The sequence below is a fragment of the Polyodon spathula genome, chromosome 10 (assembly GCF_017654505.1).
Source record: "Polyodon spathula isolate WHYD16114869_AA chromosome 10, ASM1765450v1, whole genome shotgun sequence".
Lineage (NCBI taxonomy): Eukaryota > Metazoa > Chordata > Actinopteri > Acipenseriformes > Polyodontidae > Polyodon > Polyodon spathula.
In genome coordinates, this window is record NC_054543.1 from 26,468,536 (window position 1) to 26,495,374 (window position 26,839).

At 38.9% G+C, this 26,839-nt stretch overlaps 1 protein-coding gene across 1 annotated transcript in view; it reads left to right on the top strand.

Annotated features, from left to right (window-relative positions):
* The window catches only part of LOC121321492 (5'-AMP-activated protein kinase subunit gamma-3-like), a 150,716-nt gene that overhangs the window by 66,999 nt on the left and 56,878 nt on the right, over positions 1-26,839 (top strand). Inside the window, exon 6 of the mRNA XM_041260468.1 lies at positions 25,894-26,059. Coding sequence (XP_041116402.1) covers positions 25,894-26,059 — 166 coding nt within the window. The remainder of the gene's footprint in view (positions 1-25,893; positions 26,060-26,839) is intronic.

Genomic DNA, 26,839 nt, shown 5'->3' on the forward strand with positions numbered 1-26,839 from the left:
AAAGAAACAATAATATTGTATTCCTTATTGATCGCCTTGCTATGGCAATGTAAAGCATCCCAACTCTCTCTAGACACAAAGACTGTGTTTATTATATAGATTTATCTTCCACAAATTCAGTGGACAGATCAGTAAATTGATAAGTTAGGTTCAGGGGGACAGACAGACGTGGTGTGGCACGGGAGGCATTTTGCCCCTTGTATCACTGCCGTTGCTTTCATAGGGTGTTTGGCAAATCAACGTACGATGATACTACATGAAATACAAGGCCCTACATCACACAGATCCAGAATATCTCTCCAACATGCTGACCCGCTATGTCCCTGCACGCAAGCTGAGGTCCTCTGACTCAGGCCTGCTGGTTATACCCAAGCAAAAGTGTGCCACACTTGGAGAGCACTCTTATCTACATGCCCCCGACTCTCTGGAACTCTCTTCCAGCTTTAGTGTGTGCAGCTTCCACAATCGCTTGCTTCAAATCAACTCCCAAGATCCACTTGTTCTCTCTTGCTTGTAATGCTCTCTAAGCCTGGTGTCTGTTATTAGCTGTTGTCTAAATTGCTATTTCAGGTTTTTTTACTCCATCTTACCTTTATGATTCTGCTTGACAGACAGGTCCTCAATGTTTAGAATTCATATTCTAGCCTTTTATTTAATGTAGTATGCCTATATTTAATGTGTTTGCGTTGTTTTTTAATGTTGTATTTAATGTACTATGTCCTGTATTTCATGTATTATGCATTGTTCCTCCCTATCTTGTAAAGAGCTTTGTGATGGTGGTCCACTATGAAAGGCGCTATATAAAATAAATATTGATTGATTGATTGATTGAAGATGACAGGGTCAGCTTTATTTCGGTTCTTTTAAAACTGAAACCTTTCTTTTGCCTGTCTTTACTAGTTGTCAAATCGGACAACCTAAAAGGATTATTGTGAAATAAAAAATGCTTAACACGGCTAAATGTGCTTAAATTTAATTTAAAAAATTTGGAAATAGCAAGCCTAGTACTCTCCAATGCTATTCTAAAAGAGTATTTTATTATTAACATGTACAGTGTAATAATGAGTGAGTGTAGCGGGCCTTATTTTGCATTGTGTATGTTGCTTAGGAATGTCTGTATCCGATTAAAAAGGCATGGAAGAAATAACCAGTCTCCCCTCACAATACAGCCACCTCCATCACACATCACAGTTTTTAAAAGAAGACTCCAAAATGAAAATTATTTTGTAAAGACATGAATCAATAAATGAATCAAATTTATTTTGTATAGAGCTTTCATCCCAAGGCATCCCAAAGCACTGCACGTTACAAATAAATATACTATACAATAATATAATGTACAATAACATATCAAAAAACATCCAAAAACATATGGGGAAAATAAATAAAATAAAATACATATTAACAAAATTCTAAAATATGCCATTCCAATCTACAAAAAGGCCTCTGCGTAAAGATGTGTTTCAAGCTTTGATTTAAATGCATTTAGTGAGTCAGCTTTATAGATTTCAATTGGAAGATTGATCCTTGATACAGGTGCATAATGACTAAAGGCTCTTCCACCACACGAGCTGCATTTTATCATTGTAGTCACCTGAAGCCCAGCATAAGCAGATCTCAATTGGTGTCCAGGGACATAAGATAAAAGCATATCATTAATGTAAGTAGGGCCATTTCCAGAGCCAACCTTAAATGTCATTAATAACATTTTAAAAATACTGTGTAGTACTACATAATTAATGAATACATTTTATACTTTTTTTCCTACCAAAAATTTCTTATTTGGAATCTTGTGCTGAGTTACAAAAAAAAACAAAAAACAAAACACACTACTCCATATCACCAGATTTATATTGCGGCATTTTAAAATTCAAACACAGAATTAATTATCCTCCATATTGTTTATTAGTTTGTTAAAATGATAAGATATTGCAATTAATACAACACTTGCCAATTTTAAGCATGACAGAGTTGTAATTGATAGGAAAACATTTTAAACTCTGGCAATAGTATCCTGGGAGACAGTCAACATGGCTTTAGGAAAGGGAGATCGTGTCTAACTAACCTACTTGATTTTTCTGAGGATGCAACATCGATAATGGATAAAGCATATGACATGGTTTATTTAGATTTCCAGAAATCTTTTGACAAAGTCCCATACAAAAGATTAATTCTCAAACTGAACGCAGTAGGGATTCAAGGAAACACATGTATATGGATTAGGGAGTGGTTAACATGTAGAAAACAGAAAGTACTGATTAGAGGAGAAACCTCAGAATGGAGTGTGGTAACCAGTGGAGTACCACAGGGATCAGTATTAGGTCCTCTGCTATTCCTATTCTACATTAACGATTTAGATTCTGGTATAGTAAGCAAACTTGTTAAATTTGCAGATGACACAAAAATAGGAGGAGTGGCAAACACTGTTGCAGATGCAAAGGTCATTCAAAATGATCTGGACAAGATTCAGAACCGGGCAGGCATATGGCAAATGACACTTAGAGAAAAGTGTATGGTACTGCACACAGGAAATAAAAATGTACATTATAAATATCATTTGGGAGATACTGAAATTGGAGAAGGAATCTATGAAAAACACCTAGGAGTTTTTGTTGACTCAGAAATGTCTTCATCTAGACAATGTGGGGAAGCTATAAAAAAGGCCAACAAGATGCTCGGATACATTGTGAAAAGTGTTGAATTTAAATCAGGGGAAGTAATGTTAAAACTGTACAATGCATTAGTAAGACCTCATCTTGAATCTTGTGTTCAGTTCTGGTCACCTCGCTACAAAAAGGATATTGCTGCTCTAGAAGAGTGCAAAGAAGAGCGCCCAGAATTATTCCGGGCTTAAAAGTCATGTCATATGCAGACAGGCTAAAATAATTGAGTCTGTTGAGTCTTGAACAAAGACGACTACGTGGCGACCTAATTCAAACATTCAAAATTCTAAAAGGTTTTGACAGTGTCGACCCAAGGGACTTTTTCAGCCTGAAAAAAGAAACAAGGTCCAGGGGTCACAAATGGAGTTTAGACAAAGGGGCATTCAGAACAGAAAATAGGAGGCACTTTTTTACACAGAGAATTGTGAGGGTCTGGAATCAACTCCCCAGTAATGTTGTTGAAGCCGACAACCTGGGATCCTTCAAGAAGCTGCTTGATGAGATTTTGGGATCAATAAGCTACTAACAACCAAAAGAGCAAGATGGGCCAAATGGCCTCCTCTCGTTTGTAAACTTTCTTATGTTCTTATGTTCTTATGAGAGAAAAAAATGACACTAAAGTTTGGTGATTCTTTCGTTTGTTTGTTGTGCAAGGAAATCAAACATGCAATCTTCAGGTGTGAAAAAGTTATTGCCCCCCTGTTAACTCAACCCAATTAAAGGCCTTACGATCAGAGTGAAGTTGTTAGCACACAGGTTCTAAAGGCACATCATGCCAAGATCAAAAGAAATTCCTGAAGACCTCCGGGAAAAAAAGTTGTTGATGCCTATCAGTCTGGAAAGGGTTACAAAGCCATTTTTGGCTCCACCAAACCCCAGTCAGAGCCATATTGTCCAAATGGAGAAAGTTTGGGACAGCAGTGAATCTTCCCAGGAGTGGCCGTCCTGCCAAAATCTCTCCAAGAGGAAGGCGTAAAATCGTCCAGGAAGTCACAAAAAACCCTAGAACATCATCCAGGGATCTGCAGGCCTCTCTCACCTCAGCTAAGGTCAGTGTTCACGACTTCACCATCAGAAAGACACTGGGCAAAAATGGGATTCATGGCAGAGTGGCAAGGCGGAAACCATTGCTCACTAAGAAGAACATGAATGCTCGTCTCAAGTTTGCCAAAAAGCACCTCAAGAGTTCTGGAACAATGTTCTATGGACAGATGAGTCAAATGTGGAACTTTTTGGCCAACATGGGTCCCGTTATGTCTGGTGAAAACCAAAACACTGCATTCCACAGTGAGAACCTCATACCAACGGTCAAGCATGGTGGTTGTAGTTTCATGATTTGTGGATGCTTTGTTGCATCAGGACCTGGATGAATTGCCGTCATTGAAGGAACCATGAATTCTGCTTTGTATCAGAGAATTCTACAGAAGAATGTCAGCTGAAGCGCAGCTAGTTCATGCAGCAAGACAATGATCCCAAACACACAAGCAAGTCTATATCAGAATGGTTGAAGAACAAGAAATTTAAAGTTTTGGTTGGCCTAGTCAAAGTCCAGACCTAAACCCCATTCAGATGTTGTGGCAGAATATGAAACAAGTAGTTTATGTTCGAAAACCCACAAATGTCATTGAGTTGAAACAGTTCTGCATGAAGGAGTGGGCCAAAATTCCTCCACGGTGCTGTGAGAGACTGATCAATAACTACACGTAGTGTTTGATTGCAGTTATTGCTGCTAAAGGTAGCGTAACCAGTTATTGAGTCTAAGGAGGCAAATTCTTTTTCACACGGGGGCATAACTTTGTTTAATAAATAAAAGAAATAAGTTTCAAAATGTTGTGTTATTTTTTCACTCAGGGTCCCTTTTATCTAATATTAGATTTTGGTTGAAGATCTGATAACATTCATTGTCAAAAATATTCCTAATATATTTGCTATTTTTTTTTCTTCATCTACGATTTTGCCATTTGTATCTCTTAAACATTTAATCTCCTCTTTGAATGTTCGCTTGCTGTTGTAATATTGGAAAAACATTTTGGAATTGGTTTTATCTCCCTTAGCAAAATGTTCATTTCTATTTCTCTCTTGGTCTTTCTAACTTCCTTTTTGACTTGCGTTTGCAGTTCTGTGTGCTCTTTCTGCGTACTTTCTTTTTGGTCCTTTTTTAATGCTCTGTAAAGTGTCTTTTTTCGCTGAATATTTTTTTTAATTATAGACTCCCTCTATATACTACTACAACCCACAAAAAGATCTGACCAAATTCAATGTGAAAAATGTACAAAAATGCAGAAAATCTGACAGGGGGCACTGTGTGTGTATGTATATATATATAAAGTCTGGTTGCAAAAGTCCTAAAGAGATCAATGACATCACTAAGCTAGACATCACTAAACATCGCTAATTATTTCACCGATGTTCTAAGTAAAACCTATATATTCAGGGACCTTACTGGAACTAATATTAAACAAGTCATATTTCTCCAAACACTATCAGCAATAGTCATACAAACCATAGTTTCTTTTTCTAGACTCTGCAACATTGGCTTTCTTATATTAACTGCACTGTTTTCACGTGGCAAAAGGAGTCACTGCATTTTCTGCAGTATCTGATGTTATGCGTACAAGAGACATAAAACACTGCTTTGTGTACCACAACATACATGTATCAGCAGTGTACCATACAGTAATAAGTTTAATGGAAAGTGTTAACATCCACGTAGGGTTTGACATACTGCATGCACATTTGTTTTCAGGTACTCCTTTCCAAAAATCTAATACTCATCCTACATACCTCAACATGAATTATACATTTATGAGTACAAGGTATTTGTTGTTTATTAAAGCACAGATTGACAGCAAACATTGTGGGAATGCTGATGTAGTTACTGAACATGTTACCAAGTGATGTGAAAGTGATGTGGCAACCGCAGATTGGAGGAGAAACGACTGATTGACCCCCAGCTGGGGTAGATTTGTTGCCCCTGCCCCATTACCATACCAGCAATGGGACAGATACTTAACTTCTGCTCCCTCTGCTCCCCCTGTCTGTTTTAGGTGCCAACAGCCTGGACACAATGCCCGGTTATGCCCATCGGTGATGGAGTGTGACGTGGCAGCGTGTCTTTTGGCATCAGAAGCGGGTAAGCAAAGGGGAAATGGTCAGGAGGGGCCTTGTGTTGATGTGGTTTTAGATAATGTGAAAACCCACACATTAGTGGACGCAGGGTGTGAGCAGATCTCCTGTATCCATGGAGCGACAATGGCATACCCTACACTAAAAGTGTACCTATTGGTGGGACAAATAAAACGTCACCTATTAGTAGGGGTGGCAGAAAGGCTACCACACCCAGTAATTGTGGGTCGCAGCCGCGTGTGTTTTTCTGATAACAAACAAGATGAAACTCGGAGCAGCTGATTCAAATTCAGCACCGTTTTGAGACACGGGCGAGGGGAGGAGCCGACAGCACAGCAGAACAACGCAGTTAAACGAGGCAGTCTTCCCAGCGACAACGAGTGGGAGGAAAGTACAGAGCAGTTTAGAAGCAGTAAGGAGAAATTGCATCTTTAATTGCTTTAATCAGAAAACAGAGGACATTGGGGAAACACAGCAGCAGCTCAAAGTCAAACAGCCGCGTGTGTTTTTCTGATAACAAACAAGCTGAAACTCGGAGCAGCTGATTCAAATTCAGCGCCGTTCTGAGACACGGGCGAGGGGAGGAGCCAACAGCACAGCAGAACAACGCAGTTAAACGAGGCAGTCTTCCCAGCGACAGCGAGTGGGAGAAGTACAGGAGTGGAAAAGTGCAGAGCAGTTTAGAAGCAGTTTGAAAGCAGGTTGACAGCTGCAGAAGAAACTAAACTTAAAAAAAAAACCCTCAACATGGTCTTCAAGCCAGTAATCTGTGACACCTGCTTGATGTGGGAAATCCGAGAAAACCCAGCGGAGCTAAACCAAGTGTGCGTAAAGTGCCGCGCGATCCAGGATTTGCATAAACAAGTAAGCATGCTAGAAATGGAGCTGGAAAAAGTGAGACAGCAACAGGATCTTGAGGAACTGGCACACCCACAATTCATGGAAGTCTGCATCACCCCTAACAGAATGAAAGCCACCAGGGAGATAGAAGGTCAGAATAGCTGTTTTCAGGTAGGCAGAAGCAGGGAAAAAAAGAAACTTCGTCAAACACAACCACCAGAAATCAAAACAACCAACAAATTTGAGTCACTTCAGAATTTTGATGAGCAGAACCAACAACAAGAGAATGAAAGGAACAACATCCAGGACCCTATTGACAGTGGTGACCAGACAGCAAAAAGAAGGGAGGTCATGATTGTTGGGGACTCCATATTGAGAAACACAGCAAGTTCAATTCGCAGTTTGGACCCCCTTACTACAACAGTGTGCTGCCTTCCGGGAGCCTCGGTCAAGCACATCACTGAGAACGTGGACAGGCTCCTAGAACGAACAGGAGACGACCCGGTAGTAGTCGTCCACATCGGTACAAACAACATTGGAAGAGACAGACCAAAATCCCTGCAAAACAAATTCAGAGAGCTAGGAAGGAAATTAAAAGAGAAAACCAAAACTGTGGTATTTTCTGGTATACTACCGGCACCTTGCAAAGGACCATATGGACAGCTGGAAATAATTAATCAAAACGCATGGCTGAAGATGTGGTGCACACGGGAAGGCTTCACCTATCTTGATCATTGGACCACATTCTACAATGAGGACTATCTGTATAGACGGGACGGACTGCACTTAAATAACAAGGGAACCAGTCTACTTGGAGAAAAAATCCTCGAGCAGGTTCAGAAGCATTTAAACTAGAAAGGAAGGGGGGAGAAATCAACAAAAAAACAGAAGGGAGACCGCATCAAAACAAGAACAACAACTCAGGTAAGACAACCATTAAATGTATTTATCTAAATGCTAGAAGTATCAGAAACAAAATTCTAGAACTTGAAGCTACTGCACTAACAGGTAACTATGATGTGATAGGTGTTACTGAAACTTGGTTGTCTGAGAGTGATGGGGACGAATATAATATTTGTGGGTATACACTGTATAGGAAAGACAGGCAGGACAGAAGAGGAGGAGGGGTAGCGCCTGGACAAAGAAAATAAAGCAGAATCAATATGGGTCAGAATAATGGACAAAAATTCAAAGGGCATAATAATAGGAGCATGCCATAGACCGCCAGATTCAGACGGTGAGCAAAATAGTCTGTTATACAATGACATTAGAAATGCGTGTATCAAAGGAGAAGCCATACTAATGGGGGATTTCAACTTCCCCCATATAAAATGGGAAAACCCGGTGGGTAGCACGAAGGATGAAATTGAAATGGTGGAAATGACAAATGACTGCTTCCTAACACAATTTGTCAAGGCACCGACTAGAGGGGAGGCATGCCTTGATTTAGTCTTTTCAAATAACGAAGATAGAATAACTAAAACAGAGGTCAGAGAACCACTGGCAAACTCAGACCACAACATGGTCTCATTTAAAGTGTTTTTTAAAACCCCCAAAGTAATGACTAAAGCTAAGGTTTACAATTTTAGAAAAGCAAACTATGAAGGTATGAAACAGAGACTAACAAAAGTAGATTGGAGTAAAATAGAGAAAACACCCACAGAAGAAGGATGGTTGTTCTTCAAAAATGTAGGCGCAAAACAATTACATCCCTAAAGTAGACAAATCTAAATGTAAAACTAAATTGCCAAAATGGTTTAATAGATCAATTAAAAAAAATATTCAGCGAAAAAAGGCACTTTACAGAGCGTTAAAGGACCAAAAAGAAAGTACGCAGAAAGAGTACACAGAACTGCAAACGCAAGTCAAAAAGGAAGTTAGAAAGGCCAAGAGAGAAATAGAAATGAACATTGCTAAGGGAGCTAAAACCAATTCCAAAATGTTTTTCCAATATTACAACAGCAAGAGAACATTCAAAGAGGAGGTTAAATGTTTAAGAGATACAAATGGCAAAATCGTAGATGAAGAAAAAAATATATATATATATATATATATATATATATATATATATATATATATATATATATATATATATATTATATTAAATGATTACTTTTCACAAGTTTTTACAAAGATACTGACAACATGCTCCACATGTCATCCAGTTCCTATCCAGTTTTAAATAACTTTAGCATCACCGAGGCAGAAGTGTTAAAGGGACTAGGAGCTCTTAAAATAAACAAATCCCCTGGGCCGGATGAGATCCTCCCAGTAGTACTCAAAGAAATGAAAGAAGTAATTTACAAACTGCTAACCAAGATCATGCAGCAGTCTCTTGACACAGGGGTGGTACCGACAGACTGGAAAATTGCAAACGTAATACCGATCCACAAAAAGGGAAACAAAACTGAACCAGGTAACTACAGACCAGTAAGCCTGACTTCTATTATATGCAAACTTATGGAAACTATAATAAGATCCAAAATGGAAAATTACCTATATGGTAACAGGGTTCTGGGAGACAGTCAACATGGTTTTAGGAAAGGGAGCTCGTGTCTAACTAACTTGCTTGATTTTTTTGAGGATGCAACATTGATAATGGATAATTGCAAAGCATATGACGTGCTTTATTTAGAAGTCTCGCACAAAAGATTAATTCTCAAACTGAACGCAGTAGGGATTCAAGGAAACACATGTACATGGATTAGGGAGTGGTTATCATGTAGAAAACAGAAAGTACTGATTAGAGGAGAAACCTCAGAATGGAGTGTGGTAACCAGCGGTGTACCACAGGGATCAGTATTAGGTCCTCTGCTATTCCTAATCTACATTAATGATTTAGATTCTGGTATAGTAAGCAAACTTTTTAAATTTGCAGATGACACAAAAGTAGGAGGAGTGGCAAACACTGTTGTAGCAGCAAAGGTCATTCAAAATGATCGAGACAAGTTTCAGAACTGGGCAGACACATGGCAAGTGACGTTTAATAGAGAAAAGTGTAATGTACTGCACGCAGGAAATAAAAATGTACATTATAAATATCATATGGGAGATACTAAAATTGGAGAAGGAATCTATGAAAAAGACCTCAGAGTTTTTGTTGACTCAGAAATGTCTTCATCTAGACAATGTGGGGAAGCTATAACAAAGGCCAACAAGATGCTCAGATACATTGTGAAAAGTGTTGAATTTAAATCAAGGGAAGTAATGTTAAAACTGTACAATGCACTAGTAAGACCTCACCTTGAATATTGTGTGCAGTTCTGGTCACCTCGCTATAAAAAAGATATTGCTGCTCTAGAAAGAGTGCGAAGAAGAGCGACCAGAATTATTCCGGGCTTAAAATGCATGTCATATGCAGACAGGCTAAAAGAATTGAATCTGTTCAGTCTTGAACAAAGAAGACTACGCGGAGACCTAATTCAAGCATTCAAAATTCTAAAAGGTATTGACAGTGTCTACCCAAGGGACTTTTTCAGCCTGAAAAAAGAGACAAGGACCAGGGGTCACAAATGGAGATTAGACAAAGGGGCATTCAGAACAGAAAATAGGAGGCACTTTTTTACACAGAGAATTGTGAGGGTCTGGAATCATCTCCCCAGTAATGTTGTTGAAGCTGACACCCTGGGATCCTTCAAGAAGCTGCTTGATGAGATTCTGGGATCAATAAGCTACTAACAACCAAACGAGCAAGATGGGCCGAATGGCCTCCTCTCGTTTTTAAACTTTCTTATGTTCTTATGAGACTGGCCAAAAGTATTGGTAAAATTAATGATGGTCTCATCGACACACGTAAACGTGGCAGAAAAAGGGAAAAGAGAAATGATTGGTGATGTTTTTCCCTTACAAGTTGAAATGTTCCCCCCAATTTTCATCCCAGAAAAAGAAAGAGAGAGACAGACTGAATAATGGGAGGGAGCATCAATGAGATGAGGCTGGGGTCTGGTGGGAGAATTCTTTGCTGGTAAGAAATGCCAATCAAAGGGAGTTGGTATGCACTGTGACTGAGAGGGCAAGTTTACTGGGCCATCCTGGGCAGAGGCTACTCCTGCCACTCAATATACCAGACATGTGGGCCTCAAGCGTGGACCTAGTTTGGGGCCAATAATAAAATTGATGGTTTCCCCATCTTGTTGGCTCAAGGTCATGTGTTTGGCCCGTGATATCCCTATTGCAGGGCACCTCGGAGCTGACAAAACAAGGGAACGTATATTGGCGAAATATGTAGCCATATGCCCAGACTTCCAGAGAGTAGCGCCAGGTCGAGTGCGCCTCGCCCCTTTGTTCCCACTGTCAAATATTCCCAGTCCCTTTGACCACATTGCAATGGACATAGTAGGCCCTTTGCTACCTTCTGATTCTGGGTATACACATATAGTGGTGGTAGATTATGCAACGCGATACCTGGAGGCAGTTCCATTGAGGTCCACTACTGCAGCTGCAATAGCCAAGGAACTAGAGCAGATTATGTCGAGAGATACTGACTGATCACAGAACCACCTTCCTGTCGAACACGTTACAGCAAGTTTACAAAATATAAAAAATACGTCCCATCAGGACATCAGTTTATCATCCACAGACAGATGGCTTGGTGGAGCTCTTAATCAGACCTTAAAGCAGATGCCGAGATGATTTGGGCAATGCTTCTCCCCTACCTTCTTTTTGAGATGCCACAGAGTTCAACAGGGTTCTCCTCTTTCAAGCTCTTGTACAATCGACAGCCTAGCAGCATCCTCGATCTGTTGAAATAGGAGTTGTGAGGAACACAAAGGCTTGTCCAAAAATGTGGTACAGCATGTGCTCCTACTTAGAGATCACCTGGATTTGGTTGGTTGTTTGGCCCAGGACAACCTCAAATCGGCTAAGCACCAGCAAAAGCAGAATTATAACCAAAATACACAGATTCTGACCTTTCAACCAGGAGACAAGGTAATGCTGCTTCTTCCCATGTTAGAATCCAAGCTATATGCTAAATGGCACTGGCCATATGAGATGATTCTGGCTATAGAAATGGTCAATTATGAAATTAGACAGCCTGATCGCTGTAATGAACAGAAAATTTATCATGTAAATTTATGAAGGACCTGGCAGGCAAGGGAGGCCTTATTTATAGCCCCAGGCAAAGTAAAAGATGATTTAGGCCCCAGTCTAGAGGCTCCTAGCACCAGAAACATTCCAATGGGAGAACAGATACTTCCAGATGAGCAAATAGAGCTGTATAAGTTAATTGAGGAATTCAATTATATTTTTTCTGACTTGCCCAGTAGAACTAACCTTGTTGAATATGCTATTATCACTCCCCCAGGTGTCATGGTGCTAGAGAGACCTTATCGGATCCCAGAAAGTCGACAAAGTTGCATTGGCAAAGAGGTACGGACGATGCTCAAACTTGGAGTGATTAAACCTTCCTGGAGCGAGTGGTGCAGTCTGATTGTGATGGCACCAACCGCTTCTGCGTTGATTTCTGTAAGGTAAACACTATTGCCAAGTTTAATGCTTACCCCATGCCTGGTTGACGAGCTTCTCGATGGACTGGGAATGGCTAGGTTTATCTCCACTTTGGATCTGATGAAGGGATACTGGCAGATCCCATTAACCCGCAGCTCTAGAGAAAATATTGCATTTTCAACTCCTGATGGTCTGTTCCATTTCATAACCATGCCGTTTGGGCTACATGGTGTGCCCACTGCCTTTCAAAGACTGATGGACCAGGTCTTACACCCACATCGTGAGTATGCGGCAGCATACATTGTAGATGTGTTTTCTTACAGCTCCACCTGGCAAGAGCATTTGGCTAGGATTACAGCCATCCTTCAGTCTCTAAAGTTAGTTCGGCTGACAACCAACTTGAGGAAATGTACATTTGTCAAAACAGACACTCAATATGTGGGATTTATGATAGGAAATGGTCGGGTGAAACCCATTGCACTCTGATCAGTCTCCTTCTTGCTCGGTCATCTAGTTTGGAGTGATGGTCTGATCTAGGCATGGTCTTTGTGCTGCCATACACCTTACACTTCTTAATAATCGTCTTGACCATTCTCCAAGGGATATTCAAGGCCTTTGATATAATTTTTTGTACCCATCCCCTGATCTGTGCCTTTCAACACATTTGTCCCAGAGTTCTTTTGAAAGTGCCTTGGAGCTCATGGTTGAGTCTTTGCTTTGAAATGCACTACCCAGCAGAGGGAACCTATAGCTACAGTGTGTGATTTTGAAGGCGATTGATTACACCTGAGCTAATTTAGGGTTGCTATTACAAGAGGGGTGGACACTTATCCAACCAAGCTATTTCAGTTTTTATTTAATTTTCTACAAGTTTTGAGAGTGTTTTTTTCACTTGGAAGTGGGGTAGGATGTGTAGATAATTGAAAAAAAAAATGAATGCATTTTAATTCCAGGCTATAAGGCAACTTAAGGTGAAAATTTTGAAAACAACTTTATAAGTGTCAGTAAGATCTGACCTGCCCAGTGGTGGTGACTACCTATGTTGTCTGAAGTGAACCCACCTACTGTAGCCTTGTCAGAATATGGGTGAAGTAAGAGCACAGTGGTGGTCTTACCTGACAATTTCCCATCTTTTTCGGCTTTGTTAGCTCTTACTGTCACTTGAAACGCAGTTTTTTGTTTTTAATTCCCTTTTTTTTTTTTTACTGGAATGCCAAGTTAAATATTTGTATAGCTATGCAATGGAAAGTACATTATTTTTTACATTGTAGGTTTCTCTGTGTTAAAATACTAAAATACTATTTTAGATTTGCAGCATCCTTTATTATTAAAGCAAACATTTCCAAGTATGATCACATTTAAAATATATTATACACTTATACATAGACCTCTCATTAATAGACAGTGTATTTGTTTTTGTTTACTTATGTGGAGTCTGTGCAATGATGTGTAATAATAATAATAATAATAATAATAATAATAATAATAATAATAATAATAATAATAATAAAACACAAAGTACAAGGGAACAATACTTTGCAAATGCATCAAATAACTGCTGTAAAAACTGATTTACAATATTAGTATAAAAATATATAATTGATTGAACTATTCCATTGGTCATGTTAAGTTTTGTATGTAAGATGAACTAAACCACACATACCAGGAAATACAGTTAACATGCAAAACAGTACACAATGTAGATAATGGTAGAAGTAGAATAGAAGACAAGCTTACGATAAACGGTTTCTTTTCACATTTTATAATGCACTTACTACAGCCACGTGTACTAAACAGGGTTTTTTTTTTTTTGCATACTACTGTATAATTGAAGTAAGTTGCATTCACATTTGCCTCTGTGCTGTCAATTTAAGTTGTACTACTATGCGGCACTACATTATTTGCGATTTCTTAAACGAAATTGGGAAGCTGGTGATAAAAAGGGGATTACACTGTGTAACAAATTATAATTTTTTTTTTTTTTGTTCCTGGGTAGTAAGTGTTATTTCCTAATTGCTTATGCCTCAAAAGTATAGAAAATGGCTATTATTCCCCACAAACTTTTACGATTATACTGTAAATTGACAGTATAATCGTAAATCTCGAAAAACTACTCACTTCAAAATCTTTTGTAGTCATTTTTGTATTACTTTAGTATAAATACATGTTAATTTGGATTAATATGTTGTTTTTTTCTGACTTTATGTGAACGAAAAGACACAAAAGCTCCCGTTTTCTCATTGGAAATAGTGATATTTCAAAATATCACTGTCCTGGTCACAAAAGCAAAGTTTGTGGGGAATAATAGCCATTTTCTGTACTTTTGAGGCATAAGCAATTAGGAAATAACACTTACTACCCAGGAACAAAAAAAAAAAAAATTGTTACACGGTGTTATCGATGTTGCATCCTCAAAAAAATCAAGCAAGTTAGTTAGGCACGATCTCCCTTTCCTAAAACCATGCTGACTGTCTCCCAGTACCCTGTTACCATATAGGTAATTTTCCATTTTGGATCTTATTATAGTTTCCATAAGTTTGCATATAATAGAAGTCAGGCTTACTGGTCTGTAGTTACCTGGTTCAGTTTTGTTTCCCTTTTGTGGATCGGTATTACGTTTGCAATTTTCCAGTCTGTCGGTACCACCCCTGTGTCAAGAGACTGCTGCATGATCTTGGTTAGCGGTTTGTAAATTACTTCTTTCATTTCTTTGAGTACTACTGGGAGGATCTCATCCGGCCCAGGGGATTTGTTTATTTTAAGAGCTCCTAGTCCCTTTAACACTTCTGCCTCAGTTATGCTAAAGTTATTTAAAACTGGATAGGAACTGGATGACATGTGGGGCATGTTGTCAGTATCTTCCTTTGTAAAAACTTGTGAAAAGTAATCATTTAACATATTTGCTATTTTTTTTTTCTTCATCTACGATTTTGCCATTTGTATCTCTTAAACATTTAATCTCCTCTTTGAATGTTCTCTTGCTGTTGTAATATTGGAAAATCATTTTGGAATTGTTTTTAGCTCCCTTAGCAATGTTCATTTCTATTTCTCTCTTGGCCTTTCTAACTTCCTTTTTGACTTGCATTTGCAGTTCTGTGTACTCTTTCTGCGTACTTTCTTTTTGGTCCTTTTTTAATGCTCTGTAAAGTGCCTTTTTTCGCTGAATATTTTTTTAAATTGATCTATTAAACCATTTTGGCAATTTAGTTTTACATTTAGATTTGTCTACTTTAGGGATGTAATTGTTTTGCTCCTCTAGTACTACATTTCTGAAGAACAACCATCCTTCTTCTGTGGGTGTTTTCTCTATTTTACTCCAATCTACTTTTGTTAGTCTCTGTTTCATACCTTCATAGTTTGCTTTTCTAAAATTGAAAACCTTAGCTTTAGTCATTACTTTTTGGGTTTTAAAAAGCACTTCAAATGAGACCGTGTTGTGGTCTGAGTTTGCCAGTGGTTCTCTGACCTCTGTTTTAGTTATTCTGTCTTCGTTATTTGAAAAGACTAAATCAAGGCATGCCTCCCCCTCTAGTCGGTGCCTTGACAAATTGTGTTAGGAAGCAGTCATTTGTCATTTCCACCATTTCAATTTCATCCTTTGTGCTACCCACCGAGTTTTCCCATTTTATATGGGGGAAGTTGAAATCCTCCATTAGTATGGCTTCTCCTTTGCTACACGCATTTCTAATGTCATGGTATAACAGATTATTTTGCTCACCGTCTGAATCTGGCAGTCTATAGCATGCTCCTATTATTATGCCCTTTGAATTTTTGTCTGTTATTCTGACCCTTATTGATTCGGCTTTATTTTCTTTGTCCAGGTTTAACACCTGGGCTTCAAGACTGTTTCTTATGTATCTCACTACCCCTCCTCCTCTTCTGTCCTGCCTATCTTTCCTATACAGTGTATACCCACAAATATTATATTCGTCCGCATCACTCTCAGACAACCAAGTTTCTGTAACACCTATCACATCATAGTTACTTGTTAGTGCAGTAGCTTCAAGTTCTAGAATTTTGTTTCTGATGCTTCTAGCATTTAGATAAATACATTTAATGGTTGTCTTACCTGAGTTGTTAAGAACATAAGAACATAAGAAAGTTTACAAATGAGAGGAGACCATTCGGCCCATCTTGCTCGTTTGGTTGTTAGTAGCTTATTGATCCCAAAATCTCATCAAGCAGCTTCTTGAAGGATCCCAGGGTGTCAGCTTCAACAACATTACTGGGGAGTTGATTCCAGACCCTCACAATTCTCTGTGTAAAAAAGTGTCTCCTATTTTCTGTTCTGAATGCCCCTTTTTCTAAACTCCATTTGTGACCCCTGGTCCTTGTTTCTTTTTTCAGGCTGAAAAAGTCCCTTGCGTCGACACTGTCAATACCTTTTAGAATTTTGAATGCTTGAATTAGGTCGCCACGTAGTCTTCTTTGTTCAAGACTGAACAGATTCAATTCTTTTAGCCTGTCTGCATATGACATGCCTTTTAAGCCCGGAATAATTCTGGTCGCTCTTCTTTGCACTCTTTCTAGAGCAGCAATATCTTTTTTATAGCGAGGTGACCAGAACTGCACACAATATTCAAGATGAGGTCTTACAAGTGCATTGTACAGTTTTAACATTACTTCCCTTGATTTAAATTCAACACTTTTCACAATGTATCCGAGTATCTTGTTAGCCTTTTTTATAGCTTCCCCACATTGCCTAGATGAAGACATTTCTGAGTCAACAAAAACTCCTAGGTCTTTTTCATAGATTCCTTCTCCAATTTCAGTATCTCCCATATGATATTTATAATGTACATTTTTATTTCCTGCGTGCAGTACCTTACACTTTTCTCTATTAAATGTCATTTGCCATGTGTCTGCCCAGTTCTGAATCTTGTCTAGATCATTTTGAATGACCTTTGCTGCTGCAACAGTGTTTGCCACTCCTCCTACTTTTGTGTCGTCTGCAAATTTAACAAGTTTGCTTACTATACCAGAATCTAAATCATTAATGTAGATTAGGAATAGCAGAGGACCTAATACTGATCCCTGTGGTACACCGCTGGTTACCACACTCCATTCTGAGGTTTTTCCTCTAATCAGTACTTTCTGTTTTCTACATGTTAACCACTCCCTAATCCATGTACATGTGTTTCCTTGAATCCCAACTGCGTTCAGTTTGAGAATTAATCTTTTGTGCGGGACTTTGTCAAAAGCTTTCTGGAAATCTAAATAAACCATGTCATATGCTTTGCAATTATCCATTATCGATGTTGCATCCTCAAAAAAATCAAGCAAGTTAGTTAGGCACGATCTCCCTTTCCTAAAACCATGTTGACTGTCTCCCAGTACCCTGTTACCATATAGGTAATTTTCCATTTTGGATCTTATTATAGTTTCCATAAGTTTGCATATAATAGAAGTCAGGCTTACTGGTCTGTAGTTACCTGGTTCAGTTTTGTTTCCCTTTTTGTGGATCGGTATTACGTTTGCAATTTTCCAGTCTGTCGGTACCACCCCTGTGTCAAGAGACTGCTGCATGATCTTGGTTAGCGGTTTGTAAATTACTTCTTTCATTTCTTTGAGTACTACTGGGAGGATCTCATCCGGCCCAGGGGATTTGTTTATTTTAAGAGCTCCTAGTCCCTTTAACACTTCTGCCTCAGTTATGCTAAAGTTATTTAAAAATGGATAGGAACTGGATGACATGTGGGGCATGTTGTCAGTATCTTCCTTTGTAAAAACTTGTGAAAAGTAATCATTTAATATATTTGCTATTTTTTTTTCTTCCTCTACGATTTTGCCATTTGTATCTCTTAAACATTTAATCTCCTCTTTGAATGTTCTCTTGCTGTTGTAATATTGGAAAAACATTTTGGAATTGGTTTTAGCTCCCTTAGCAATGTTCATTTCTATTTCTCTCTTGGCCTTTCTAACTTCCTTTTTGACTTGCGTTTGCAGTTCTGTGTACTCTTTCTGTGTACTTTCTTTTTGGTCCTTTTTTAATGCTCTGTAAAGTGCCTTTTTTCGCTGAATATTTTTTTTAATTGATCTATTAAACCATTTTGGCAATTTAGTTTTACATTTAGATTTGTCTACTTTAGGGATGTAATTGTTTTGCGCCTCTAGTACTACATTTTTGAAGAACAACCATCCTTCTTCTGTGGGTGTTTTCTCTATTTTACTCCAATCTACTTATGTTAGTCTCTGTTTCATACCTTCATAGTTTGCTTTTCTAAAATTGTAAACCTTAGCTTTAGTCATTACTTTTGGGGATTTAAAAAAAACACTTCAAATGAGACCATGTTGTGGTCTGAGTTTGCCAGTGGTTCTCTGACCTCTGTTTTAGTTATTCTATCTTCGTTATTTGAAAAGACTAAATCAAGGCATTCCTCCCCTCTAGTGGGTGCCTTCACAAATTGTGTTAGGAAGCAGTCATTTGTCATTTCCACCATTTCTATTTCATCCTTCGCGCTACCCACCGGGTTTTCCCATTTTATTTGGGGGAAGTTGAAATCCCCCATTAGTATGGCTTCTCCTTTGCTACACACATTTCTAATGTCATTGTATAACAGATTATTGTGCTCACCGTCTGAATCTGGCGGTCTATAGCATGCTCCTATTATTATGCCTTTTGAATTTTTGTCTGTTATTCTGACCCATATTGATTCGGTTTTATTTTCTTTGTCCAGGTTTAACACCTGGGCTTCAAGACTGTTTCTTATGTATAGCGCTACCCCTCCTCCTCTTCTGTCCTGCCTGTCTTTCCTATACAGTGTATACCCACAAATATTATATTCGTCCCCATCACTCTCAGACAACCAAGTTTCTGTAACACCTATCACATCATAGTTACCTGTTAGTGCAGTAGCTTCAAGTTCTAGAATTTTGTTTCTGATACTTCTAGCATTTAGATAAATACATTTAATGGTTGTCTTACCTGAGTTGTTGTTCTTGTTTTGATGCGGTCTCCCTTCTGTTTTTTTGTTGATTTCTCCCCCCTTCCTTTCTAGTTGATTTCTCTCCCTTCCTTTTTGTTGATTTCCCCCCTTCCTTTCTAGTTTAAATGCTTCTGAACCTGCTCGAGGATCTTTTCTCCAAGTATATTGGTTCCCTTTTTATTTAAGTGCAGTCCGTCCCGTCTATACAGATAGTCCTCGTTGTAGAATGTGGTCCAATGATCAAGATAGGTGAAGCCTTCTCGTGTGCACTACGTCTTCAGCCATGCGTTTAGATTAATTATTTCCAGCTGTCCATATGGTCCTTTGCAAGGTGCTGGTTGTATACCATTAAATACCACAGTTTTGGTCTTTCTCTTTTAATTTCCTTTCTAGCTCTCTGAATTTGTTTTGCAGGGATTTTGGTCTGTCTCTTCCAATGTTGTTTGTACCGATGTGGACGACTACTACCCGGTCGTCTCCTGTTCATTCTAGGAGCCTGTCCACGTTCTCAGTGATGTGCTTGACCGAGGCTCCCGGAAGGCAGCACACTGTTGTAGTAAGCGGGTCCAAACTGCGAACTGAACTTGCTGTATTTCTCAATATGGCGTCCCCAACAATCATGACCTCCCTTCTTTTTGCTGTCTGGTCACCATTGTCAATAGGGTCCTGGATGTTGTTCCTTTTGTTCACTTGTTGTTGGTTTTGCTCATCAAAATTTTGAAGTGACTCAAATTTGTTGGTTTTGATTTCTGGTGGTTGTGTTTGATGAAGATTCTTTTTTTCCCTGTTTCTGCCTACCGAACCCAGCTGTTCTGACCTTCTATCTCCCTGGTGGCTTTCATTCTGTTAGGGGTGGTGCAGACTTCCATGAATTGTGGGTGTGCCAGCTCCTCAAGATCCTGTTGCTGTCTCATTTCTTCCAGCTTAATTTCTATCATACTTACTAGTTTATGCAAACCTGGATCGCGCGGCACTTTACGCACACTTGGTTTAGCTCCGCTGGGTTTTCTCGGATTTTCCACATCATGCAGGTGTCACAGATTATTGGCTTGAAGACCATGTTGATATTTTTTTTTTGAAGTTTAGTTTCTTCTGCAGCCGTCAACCTGCTTTCAAACTGCTTCTAAACTGCTCTGTCCTTTTCCATGCCTGTACTTCTCCCACGCTGTCGCTTCCACTCGCTGTCGCTGAGAAGACTGCCTCGTTTAAAGCTGCGTTGTTCTGCTGTGCTGTTGGCTCCTCCCCTCGCCCATGTCTCAGAACGGTGCTGAATTTGAATCAGCTTCTCAGAGTTTCAGCTTGTTTGTTATCAGAAAAACACATGTGGCTGTTTGACTTTGAGCTGCAGTGTTTCCCTAATGTCCTGTGTTTTCTGATTAAAGCAATTAAAGATGTAGTTTCTCCTTACTGCTTCTAAACTGCTCTGCACTTTTCCATGCCTGTACTTCTCCCACGCTGTCGCTTCCACACTTATAATTGAACATGTATAGGAAGGCATATGTGCTCCATTAAAAATGTCACCCGTGACCTTTCACCTTTCCAAAGGGTCAAGGGATCACAAATAGAGTCATGGTTCATATGGACACATATAGGAAGTCATACTGCTCAATAAAAAAAATGTCATTAACCATGACCTTTGACCTCTGCTAAGTTTCAAAACCCACAAATTGGCCTATAGCTCCTCAGCTGTATCAAATAGATCACTGCACATAAATTTCAGCATAAGATTATGCTGTGTACACGATACAACTTAAGTAGCCCATTAACTAATTATAGGAAACATAGGAAGCTGCATTAGGGATTAATTGTGATGATTGAACCATGTTTTCTTGGAAAAAGTTCAAAGTCTGGGAAGCCTATTGTTATTGCTGTGTTTATTATTATTATTATTATTATTTATTATTATTATTATTATTATTATTATTATTATTATTATTTTTATTATTCCACCAAAAGTTTGTCGCAGTGTCATGAAAAGGCATACGTAAGTGGACGCCTATGTGTGGACAACCAGACTGGCGTCCCTGAGTGGAAAAAGTTCACAGTTTTGTAAAAAATATTCAAAGATCTTCTTGTCTGAAACCGCAATGTTGATCGGCACCAAAATTGTCATGTTTGCTCATGACAAGGTTCTTTCGAAATTTTAAAATCCCTGCTTTTTCATTAAAAAACACGGATGCAGCGAGCAAAATAACAATCTCATGAGTGCTCTATTTACATATATTAAAGTATAAATCCATACTGCAATACACTAGAGACATGAAACTGAGTATGGGTGTGAGGCGAGAGTGTATTAAATGGAATGTCCAGACAGTAATTTATGTGTACAGAAATAAAATAATTTATTTTTATTTTCTATACACAACAAAAGGATTAAATAACAAACAAAAAAACAAAATGGTGTGAGGGAAGGAGTGCAGGGGTGAAATCCAAAACAAACTGATGACACGTCTTTAATTTGTCTTCGTCGTGACCATAAACAAAAAAAAAGACAAAAGAAATGTTAGTAAATCAAAAAAACCCGCTGCACAAAACCAGTATCTCCCTTCACCCGTGACTCCTCCTACTTTTACTTTCGGACCAACCCCGAACACAGTAGTACGTTCCCTTTAGTATGTAATGTCCCGCCTCTGTAGTCAGTGGAACACCAATCCCCAACCGACACGTGTCCTTATCCTTCACTTGACTCCAGTGGCTGGAATTTACATACTCGTACTTCCGCCCCTCACCAAGGTGCCGCCCCTCAAAAAGATGACTTTTGCCATGGTCACGAGATCTTGGTAAGGGAAGTCCCGAGTTGGTTTGATGCCACCTACTGTCGGGAGGCTGAATCACAGACCGAAACCCCTTTGACTCATCACATTTTCAAAATGGCGTGTTTTGGTCACATGGTTTGGCGGCCATATTGAAAAATGACTTTTATGACCCATAACGAGAACAGTGTTGCACGTATGCTCTTCAATGTTGGTACAGTTGTGCAGCCCATAATAAAGTAATAACCACTAAAATCGAAAGCATATTGGTCACATAGTTTGGTGGCCATATTGGAATTAATGTTTCAAGTTTATCTCCTAGGACGTGCCGATATGGTCAAAGTTATAATGGAACACATATAGGAAGTCCTATGTGCTCTATGAAAAAATGTCATCACCTGCGACCTTTGACCTCTCCAAAAGGTCAAACTAAAAACTGGCTCAGTCGCATGGTATGTCGTCTGTGTTGGACTCTTAAACGACCACTCCTCATGAACCCTTTGGCCGATTGACCTGAGTCTTGGGTATACGTTATCTTTGTAGTGTCCTCTAAAATTTGTATTCAGGAAAAGTTCCTTCATGAACAAACATGGCCACCATGAGCCAATCAATATGGGTGACATGCCAGTTTTCCCCATTTTTCACCCTGAAATGACACGTTCCTACCACTGGGGAGAGCTGTTGCTATGGAAAATGGCAGCCTAGGAAAAAATATTTCTTCAAGCAGCCATTTTTCGCTGGTGTCTATAAAGAATAGTTTCACTAACTCATGCAACTTAAAACACGGTAATTGCACTGGAAAGGCTGATATGATTTTACACATACACACCGTACAGTATACAAAGACACATACTGTAAACTAAGAAAATATTTTTTGAAGCCCTGTTGCAGCTGTACTGCATCCATACGAAGCAAAAAAAAACTGCACCGTGCTTTTTAAACCAGAAGACAATGTAAACAAATGTATAATACTTGAGCTTTACAAGTCACCAGTACACCAGTACAGTTTGTTTAAAAATCGTAATAAAATTGTTTAGAAAAAAATACTGTGATCTTGGGTTGTACAGAAATGTACTGTAAAGTGAGATTTTGTGTGTGTTTGTGTGAAATGCTATTGTTAGCTAAATCGAAGCCAATAGAAAAAAATGCGCCATTTAAACCAGAAGACAATCAAAGCAATAAAAGATATAATACATGCGCTGTACAAGTCACACACTGTACAGTTAATTAAAAATCAGAATAAAGTTATTTTTATGTCTGAACTGTGGTAAAACAACAATTACAAATTCAGAATATGATGCAACGAACCGCACGTATAACACACTTAAAAGACACATGACGGTGGGGGTGAGGGGGGCAACTTTGCGAGCGAATCTTTCATTTAACTATATTTTTGGTAATGAAAAGAATAGACAAAACTCTTCAGAATAGCTTACTCTATGAAATACAATTGGAGCGGTGAAGATAGCACAGTTATTCATAGAGAATACCCCCAAAAAGTGGACATTTTTGTATAATTAGAGCTGAGCTGCCGTAATTGTTGCTTACTTAAAATAACCTTAATTACATTAAACTGACTGTTGATTATCCACACAAATGTAACATTTTAGATACAACTCCTTCAAGCTATGTTTTCCTGGTTCTTAAGACGTTCAGAATTCATTGCTTCCTCTTGCCATTTCTACTGTCTCGTTCATCCATGCATCAACGACTTATCTATTCTGTCAAATGATACTCTGACCTTCCTTTTTTTTTAAAAAGAGCAAAAGCGATCAAAAGAAAGGCTCCTTGATGTATTATTTCAGAGTAAATTCAATAAGCCCTTACGAATCCCGCATAAAAGATTAATTATAAAACTGAACGCAGTAGGGATTCAAGAAAAAGCATGTACATGGATTAGGGAGTGGTTAACGTGTAAAAAAGTACTGATTAAAGGAGAAACCTCAAAATGGAACAAGGTAACCAGTGGTGTACCACAGGGATCAGTGTTAGGTCCTCTGCTATTCCTCATCTACATTAATGACTTAGATTCTGGTACAGTAAACAAAGGTGTTAAATTTGCAGACGACACAAAAATAGGAGTGGCAAACACTGATGCAGAAGCAAAGGTCATCTAGACAGCATTCAGAACTAGGTAGACACACGGCAAATGACATTTAGTAGAGAAAATTGTAAGGTACTGCATGCTGCAGGCAATAAAAATTTGCATTATAAATGCCATATGTGAGATACTGAAATGGAAGAAGGAATCTATGAAAAAGATCTAGGAGTTTAAGTTGACTCAGAAATATCTTCATCTAGACAATTTGGGGAATCTATGAAAAAGGCCAACAAGATGCTCCTCGGATGTGTAGTGAAAAGTGTTGAATTTAAATCAAGGGAAGTAATGTTAAAACTTTACAATGCATTAGTAAGACCTCATCTAGAATACTCTGTTCAGTTCTGGTCACCTCGCTACAAAAGGATATTACTGCTCTAGAGAGAGTGCAAAGAAGAGCGACCAGAATTATTCCAGTTTTAAAAGGCATGTAATATGCAGACAGGCTAAAAGCATTGAATCTATTCAGTCTTGAACAAAGAAGACTACGCGGCTACCTAATTCAAGCATTCAAAATTCTAAAAGGTATTGACAATGTCGACCCAAGGGACTTTTTCGACCTGAAAAAAGAAACAAGGAACAGTGGAAATTAGATAAAGGGGCATTCAGAACAGCAAGTAGAAGACACTTTTTTACACAGATAATCGTGGGACTCTGGAACCAACTTTCCAGTAATGTTGTTGAAGCTGACACCCTGGGATTCTTCAAGAAGCTGCTTGATGAGATTCTGGGATCAATAAACTTCTAACAACCAAACGAACAAGATAGGCTGAATGGCCTCCTCTCATTTGTAACTTTTCAGTTGGGTGCCATATAATCTAGTATAAATCGAGAGTTTTGTGTCTTGAGGATATTAAACAAAATGTTTGCAGTATTGTGAATTTCTGCATCGAAGTGGCATCTCACTAGCCGTGTTTAGTTTTTTAACTTTGATTAACAGTCAGGTCTGATTTGGGCCAGCCCTGCCCAATATAAATATGACTAACTTTGGCCCTTACCATCAGAGTGAAGTTGTCAGCACACAGGTTCTAGAGCAGTGGTGCACAACTCAGGTCATGGAGGGCTGGTGTCCCTCCTGGTTTTTGTTTTAACCATACCGTAAATTAGTTAATTGGACCAATTAAGCTTCTAATAAGATCCAATAAAGTACTTTAGGGTGCAGTTGGAATAAAAAACTGCAGGGACACCGGGTACTGGACAAAATTCCTCCATGACGCTGTGAGAGACTGATCAATAACTACAGAAAGCGTTTGATTGCAGTTATTGCTTCTAAAGGTGGCATAGCTAGTTATTGAGTCTAAGGGGGCGATTACTTTTTCACACGGGGCGTTGGGTGTTGCATAACTTTCTGTAATAAATAAATGAAATAAATATCAAAATGTTGTGTTAGTTGTTCACTCAGGGTCATTTTTATCTAATATTAGATCTTAGTTAATGATCTGATAACATTCAGTGGGAAAAATATGCAAAAATGCAGAAAATCTGACAGGCAAATAGTTTTTCAAGGTACTGTGTGTGTGTGTGTGTGTGTATATAGTCATTCTGAGGTAAAGCCCTTTACACAGAAATGTTTTTTTTTTTTGCACATCTCAGGTGTTACCAGTGGTGTGGTACAATCCCACGGAGAACAACAGAAAAAACATACACATCAGTAAACTAGTTGTCATATAAACACAATTTATATACAATAGTTTTGACTAATATTATAAGTCATGCTCCCCCACTGGAACCTATAAGCTGCACCTGTAGATCTCAATGTTCATGACAAAGCATTCAAAACACTTAAACCAAACCAGGAACTATATAAACAGACATGTTAAAATCAGTGTTGCATTAACATCAAACACATTTCATCTGTTTTTAATTTTTTATTTTATTTAGATTTATTGACTTAATATGTTTCTAAGTATTCGGTGGCTACCTCTAATCAGTTTCTCTTGCACTCTTTGTATGCTTGACACAGTAAAGAGTGTGTGAGAATGAAATACACTCTCAGTATGTTGAAACATACAACAGACTGCATATTTTTTCTTCTCCAGGGTTCAATGATTCCAAAGCCACGGTACCTGCAGAAGACTGTTAAGGAATTGGGAATTGGGACATTTAAAAAGATTGCTACAGTGCAGGAAAATGCCACAGTCTTCGAAGCCATCTCCATCTTTGTAGAGACTCATGTGTCGGCCCTCCCAGTCGTGAATGAAGAGGGTATGTATGGCAGGGGTTATAAAATTACCTCAATAGAGCTCTCAAGTAGGTCTTCTTTCCAAGTTTAACTTGTACACCAGAGTGTAACTATGAAACTGTCCCCCTGCAACAATCTTACTTCAGTGCATGTAAGAAATGCATCAGTAAGAAATGCTACAAACAAAAAATATGGCATTTCTTACAGTGGAGCATGTGTTGCGGGGGACATTTGCATGGTTACACACTGGTGTACCAGCTGAACTTGCAGAGAAGAGTCCTTTGTAAGCCACAGTGATGCTTTAAACAACTACTATAATTCAAATCAGAACCAAGTTTCTCAATTGGATCCAAATTGGTCTTTGGTTGTGTGGCAGGACTGAGGCTTTGCACATGTTTGCATGTAGTTTACTTTCTGTTTTGGGATTTTGTTTTGTTATTGAGTCAGACCCTCCATGTTAGTCATGCTACCTGCTGTGTTTAGTTGCGAGAGAAGCAGCTGGTGGTTGACCCGCTGAGGATCCCTAACGCAGGTGGGCGTGTCCCGGTGAAGTGTCTTGCTATAGAGGAGGATGCTGACAAACCTCCACACGAGAGAGGTGGGCATGTCCCAATGGAGTGTCTCGCTATAGAGCATGCTGACAAACCTCCACAAAGAGAGAGGTGCACATGTCCGAACAAACCTCCATGCAGAGACAAGTGGTCATGTCCCGGTGGAGTGTCTCGCTATAGAGGAGGATGCTGACAAACCTCCAGACAGAGAGAGGTGAGCGTGTCCCAGCAGAGTGCCTTGCTATAGAGCAG